The 6,369-nt window shown below is 49.4% G+C and overlaps 1 protein-coding gene across 2 annotated transcripts in view; it reads left to right on the top strand.

The window, feature by feature from the left end:
- The first annotated feature begins 47 nt into the window (after positions 1-47).
- The window catches only part of Klhl18 (kelch like family member 18), a 31,851-nt gene continuing 25,529 nt past the window's right edge, over positions 48-6,369 (top strand). For both annotated transcript variants that reach the window (XM_048334412.1, XM_048334411.1), the window contains exon 1: positions 48-177. In XM_048334412.1, the coding sequence (XP_048190369.1) occupies positions 49-177 (129 nt within the window). In that variant the 5' untranslated portion in view covers position 48. The remainder of the gene's footprint in view (positions 178-6,369) is intronic.

Below are 6,369 nucleotides of genomic sequence, written 5' to 3'. Positions count from 1 at the left end.
GCTGGCGGGCGGGCGGGCGGGCGGGTTGGTTGTCGGGGGGTGGGGAAGATGGTGGAGGACGGTACGGAGGAGCTGGAAGATTTGGTCCATTTCTCGGTGTCCGAGTTGCCCAGTCGGGGCTACGGCGTCATGGAGGAGATCCGGCGGCAGGGCAAGCTGTGCGACGTGACGCTGAAGGTATCGAGAAAGAAAACACCGAACACCACCCAACCTCGCCGGGGTGGGCGGCGGCTGACTGAGGAGAAAACATGGTGGTGGTGGTGGTGGTGGTGGTGGTGGTGGTGGTGGTGGTGGTGGTGGTGGTGATGGTGGAACCGGGAAGGGTCGGACCGAGGGGACGGTCCGGGCTGGGGGTGGGGGGGTGGGGGTGCGGGAGCTTGAGGGGTGCTTGAGGAGAGGGGAAAGAGAGAGAGGAGAGGGGGGGACGGTGAGGCCGGAGTGACACCCGCCCCCCCCAAGTTGTTGAGGGGGCCCGGGGGGTTGGTTTTCCTTTGGGCCACGGGGTGGGAAGGTTACCGAGGGGAGCCACGGGGAGCCGCCGCGGCCCTCGGAGGGTGACATTGGGGTGTCACGTGGACCGGGGGGTGGGGGTTGGGGGGACGACTTTGAGCTACAGCTCCACTTCTGGGTTTTGGGGTGGTTTTTTTTTTTTGTTTGTTTCCCCCTTACCTCCCCCCCCCCCGACCTTTTCCTTTTCCTTTTTGATAATTGATTGGAGGTTTAGAGTCTCAGGGACTTTCCTGCCTGGATTGGTTTTGAACCTTGATCCTCAGATCAAGATCCGTCTCCTGAGCAGCTAGGATAACAGGCAGGTGTGAGCACTGGCTGCCAGGTGCTGGTCCTGGGGCTTGAACTCAGAGCCCAGGCTCTGTCCTCATAAGCTTTCTCTGCTCAAGGTTATGGTGTTTTTCTACTTGAGCCACAGTTACACTGCTAGCTTTCGTGTGTGTGTGTGTGTGTGTGTGTGGTGGTTCATTGGAGATAAAAGTGTCATGGGTTTTCCTTCCCTGGGCTGGCTTTGAACCGAGATCCTTGGATCTCAGCCTTCTGAATAGCTAGCAGTATTACAGGCAGGTGTGCAGCCACGGGCGCCCAGCTTAGATCTTGTCTCTTAAGCACTTTTAGAATCGAACCTGGGTATTGGCACTGGACACGACCTTCTACTACCTACCACCAAAAAAAAAAGATCCTGCAGGGGGGTTTGCAACAGTCAAGTTCTCTAGATAGGGAGGTGGAACTCCAACATGGAGCTCCATGTTGGACTGGAAGGTGATCAAAATCTGTGGGTGACTCCTCTCCTTCTATCTCCTGCATTGTGTGTGTGTGTGTGTGTGTGTGTGTGTGTGTGTGTGTGTCCCCTCTTGCGGCTTGAACTCAGTCCAGAGCGCTGTCCCTTACCTCTTTCCACTCAAGGCTGGTTGCTACCCTCCCCTTCCAGCTCTTCAGTGGTTAATTGGAGATAAAAGTCTCACAGGAAGTATGGGCTGGTTTCTGAAATTGTGATTCCCAGATCTCAGCCTCCTGAATAGCTAGGATTACTGGTGTGAACCACCCGCCAAAGTTTAGGAAGTTGTTTTGGTCATATATTTGAGTCAGACTACCAGAGAGGGTGCAGTAGGATGGCTAAAAGTTGGGCATTAGAGGCAGAAGGATTTGGATTAAAATCCTACTTGTAACCTTGGGCAAGCTACTTAATCTCTCTAAGCCTCGATTTTTCCCAAAGTAAAAATAGGGTTGGTTCTAATTCAAAATATTCCTGTCAAGGTTAAATGAGAAAATATATGGTACTCTTTGCATTGTTCCTAGCATAAGTTTTTCATTATTTAAACCCTTTTTGAAGGAGATGGCTTTCCAGGAGAGGAGCGAAGTGGCCTGGGAAGGGGCAGGATCTTCTCAGTGGGAGAGAGGAACCAAGAGGATTGAGGAATATAAGCTAGGCTGGGAGCATGGCCCAAGTAGTAGATCACCTGCCAGCGACCTTAGTTCAGTTCAAACCCCAGTATCAACAAAATAGAGAAAGAAAGAGCGAGAGAGAAGGAAGGAACGAGGGAAGGAAGGAGAGGGGGGCTAGGTTAAAGGATGCAGAGGAAGTAAAAAATGAGAGGCTTTTGGCCATAGTGACCATCCATGTAGTATGTTGAGGCCATTAGAAATTTGCAAGTAGAAGAATGCTGTATGGCAGTAACACTTGGTGTGAGTGGACAGAAGTAAAAAGGAAGACTTTTTGGTTAAGATTCAGGCTGTTGTTGCCTGGGGCTTGGTGGCTCAAGCCTTTTTGTAGAGAAGAGTCTCACGGGTTTTCCAGCTTGGGCTGGCTGGCTTTGAACCCCAATCTTGAGATCTCAGCCCCCTGAGTAGCTAGGATGACAAGCATGATCCACCAGACTCTTGGTTGAGCCTGTCCTTTTCATTGTGATAGGTTCAGAGTCCGTGAATCATCCTTTAGGGTCTTTTTCTAGTTGGTATAAGGTTAACCATTATAAGGCATGTAACTGTGAGATGGGTCCGAGGGCTTATTCCCCTCTTATCTGTAGACTGCTACTTCATCCTCACGAACGGTGGCACTTCCTACCTTTTGTGGTGTCCTATTTACCCAGTCTGGTGTCACTGGTTCATCCTGTTTAGAACAGACCAGGTTCCTGCTGGGGACATACCTGTGCAGTGACCTGTCCCAGGGAGGGGACCTGAGCTGCCTGTTCCTTGCCCCCTCCTCTTGACACACCTTAAGAGGAAATGGGCCAATTGAGGGGAGGTGATTCTGCAGTGTCTTGACACCGGCATTCCTCAGAATTCTCCAGCTAGGTTTGGTTATTACTTCTCTTTCTGCTTTTCATCTTCCCCCCCCCCTTTTTTTTTCTTTCCTCCTGAGGCTTGAACCCTGGGCCTAGGTGCTGTCCTTGAGCTTTTGTGCTCAAGGCTAGCCACTCTAACCACAGTTCTCCTTCTGGCTCTGTTGGTGCCTAATTGGAAATAAGAGTCTCACAGGGGCTGGGAAGGTGGCTTAGTGGTAGAGTGCTTTGCCTAGCATGCATGAAGCCCTGGGTTCAATTTCTCAGTGCCACATACATGGAAAAAGCTGGAAGTAGCAGCGTGGCTCAAGTGGCAGAGTGCTAGCCTTGAGCAAAAAGAAGCCAGGGACAGTGCCCAGGCTCTGAGTACAAGCCCCAGGATTGGCAGGGGGAAAAAAGGCTCACAGACTTTGCCTGCCTGGGGTGCTGTTTGTTAGCTTTTTCCTTTAATGCCAGCACTCCACCACTTGAACCACTCTTCCACTTTTTTATCTAAACAGTTTGTTCAGATAGCTAGCGGCTCACACCTGTCCTCCTAGCTACTCTAGCCTGTAGATCAGAGGATCTTACCTGCCTAGAGCAGGAAAGTGTGTGAGACTCTTATCTCCAATTAGGCACCGAAAGAGCTAGAAGTGGAGCTGAGACTCAGGTGGTAGAGCACTAGCTTTGAGCAAAAAAGCTCAGAGGCTGCTCCTAGGCCCTGAATTCAAGCCCTAGGGGACACACACACACAGCATTATACATGATCATCCACAATTCATTAGGTGCTAAAATAAATTAAAAAACAGCAGTTGAACATAGTCATTTATGCCCAAACGCTCTAGGAACAGCACTAGGTCCTGAGTTCAATCACCCTTCCACAATAAATAAATAAAAAGGGAAATGAAAGTATCTTTCTCAAAGGGTGAAAGATGCATTATTAGAATATCCTATCCCCCTGCTCCTTTCTGTGGTATTAGGATTTGCGTTCAGGACTTTAGATAGGTGCTCTACCGCTTGAACCTCTCACCCAAGCCTTTTTGCTTCAGTTATTTTTCAGATATACATCACAGTTCTGCCTATTAGCCTCCCATGTAGCTGAGATTTTTGCATGGGCTGGCCTCTCACCACAATCCTTTCTGATCGCCACCTCTCAAGTTGCTGTGATTATAGGCATGCGTCACCAGGCTGGACCCTAGAGCACTTCCTTTTGATCAGCGTCAATCCAGGAACACCCGAACTGACTTCAAAAGGTGCACTTTGAGTCTGGAGTCTTGCCCAATTTATTATCACTGCTGGCTTTGCAATGAAAGAGTAGGTGGAGACGGACCTTAGGAAGTAAAGTGAGGGCTTGTTGATGCGTGCCATTTTTGTTACATCTACTGTTGTGAGTTGACACAAGGGATAATTATAGAACTAGAATAATCATATCAAAGAAGCTTCAGAGGTCCTCTAGCAAAGCCATTTATTTTGTAGATTAAAAAAAAACAACGCTAAGGCTTACAGCTTTTAAGGGATTTGTCCAGGGCACAAAGATCCCATAAAGCTATTCTGTGCAGGTAGAAGCAATGCTTTTACATCCACTGTCAGATCGCCCATTTGATGGTATGGAGAAGAGCAAGGCCCAAACCACCTTGAGTTCATCTTAGGGCTTGTTCAGATGCGACACTCCTGTTCCAGTTCAGCCAACAATGTCAGCTTTTCCAGCTTGGTCTTCTAGGCTCCTTTTCATTTTGAAACAGCATTACGCCGGCAAAACCTGTGCTTCTGACTTTTTTTTGTCATGGGGGTGGGGTGTGAAGGGGGCAGTCCTGGGACTTGACCTCAAGGCCTGGGTACTGTTCCTGAGCTTGGCCCCCTCCCTCCCCCCCAAGGTTAGCACTCTACTACTTGATCCACAGATCCGCTTCCAGCTTTTTTGATGGTTAATTGAAGAGTCTTGACTTCTCCTGCCCAGGCTGGCTTCAAACCTCAATCCTCAGATCTTCGCCTCCTGAGTAGCTAGGATGACAAGCCTGAGCCACCGCACTTGGCTAGCCTTGGCTTTTTGTAATGAGCAATAAGAACTGAAATAGAGAAATAGGCTCCTTGAGGGACAGCACACGTGTGACATGGATTTCATAGTGATAAAAGATTCAGCTTTGGGGCTAGCATGTAGCTCAGTGTGTAGAAGGCCTGCCTAGAAAGTATGAGGCCCTCCTTTCAAATGCCAGTGGTGCAAATCCCAATGCTGAAGAAGAAGGAAAGAAGGAGGGAGGGAAGGAAGAAGAAGAGAGGAAGGAAGGAAGGAAGAAAAGGAGGGAAGACCAGACAAGAGAAGGGCAGGAAGGCAGGCTAGCTGAGTGCAGTGGTACATGCCTATAATCCCAGCTATGTGAGAGCTCAAAATTGGGAGGATCATGGTGAGTTTAATCCCTGGCAAAAAATCCCGAGACTCCATCTCAGTCATTAAAAGATGGGTTTGGTGATTCATTCCTGCCAGCCCAGGTATGCAGGAAGCCTATATAGGAATGTCAGGGTTAGTAGATACATAATCTATGCCATAAATAAATCATGGGATAGGTAAATACAAGATCTTTTTTGAAAAATATCTAAAATTTAAATTAAAAAAAAAAGTAGGGGGCTGGGAATATGGCCTAGTGGCAAGAGCGCTTGCCTCCAACACATGAAGCTCTCGGTTCGATTCCCCAGCACCACATATATGGAAAACGGCCAGAAGGGGCGCTGTGGCTCAGGTGGCAGAGTGCTAGCCTTGAGCAGGAAGAAGCCAGGGACAGTGCTCAGGCCCTGAGTCCAAAGGCCCAGGACTGGCCAAAAAAAAAAAAAGAGTGGGAGCTCTATGAGTGGCTCATACCTGTAATCCTAGCTGTTCAGGAGTCTGAGATCTGTGGATCAGGGTTCAAAGCCAGCCCAGGCAGGAAAGTCCATGAGACTGATCTTCAATGAACTACCAGAAAACCAGAAGTGGAGCTGTGGCTCAAGTGGTAGAGTGCTAGCCTTGAGCAAAAGAAGCTCAGGGACAGCGCCCAGGCCCCAAGTTTAAGCTGACAAAAAACGGGGGGCGGGTGGTGGGAAAGGGCTGGGAGCGCGGCCACAAGTGGTAGAGCACCTGTTTGCTGCTTGGCAAGGGCAAGGCCCTGAATTCAGAAAGAATTCAATTCTTGTCTCTTTCTGGTTCGTGCTGTTAACTTGGGACCCTGGGGAGGTGGGTGGGCGAGCTTGAGGCTGCTTTGGGAAGAGCTGGAGGTGCTATCTGGGAAGAGCAGCATTGATGGGGCTTAACTTGAGGCTCCCGAGACTCGGCGGGATGGATGGAGGATGAAGCCTGTGTTTGGGGTTGCTTACACCTGGATCCTCAGATCTAAGTTTCTTGAGTAGTTAGGACAGATGTGAGCCGCAAGCACCCGGCTCTTACTAAGTTTTTTGGGTTTTTTTGTTTTTTGTTTTTGCCAGTCCTGAGGCTTGAACTCAGGGCCTGAGCAGTTTCTGAGCTTCTTTTGTCTCAAGGCTCTACCACTTGAGCCACAGCACCACTTTCAGCTTTTTTTTTTCTCTCCTGTTTATTTGGTACTGAGGAATAGAACCCAGGGCTTCATGCATG

This window comes from Perognathus longimembris, chromosome 26 (genome assembly GCF_023159225.1).
Source record: "Perognathus longimembris pacificus isolate PPM17 chromosome 26, ASM2315922v1, whole genome shotgun sequence".
Classification (NCBI taxonomy): domain Eukaryota; kingdom Metazoa; phylum Chordata; class Mammalia; order Rodentia; family Heteromyidae; genus Perognathus; species Perognathus longimembris.
Note: the sequence above shows the minus strand (reverse complement) of the source record. Positions and strands in the feature narration are given on the sequence as shown.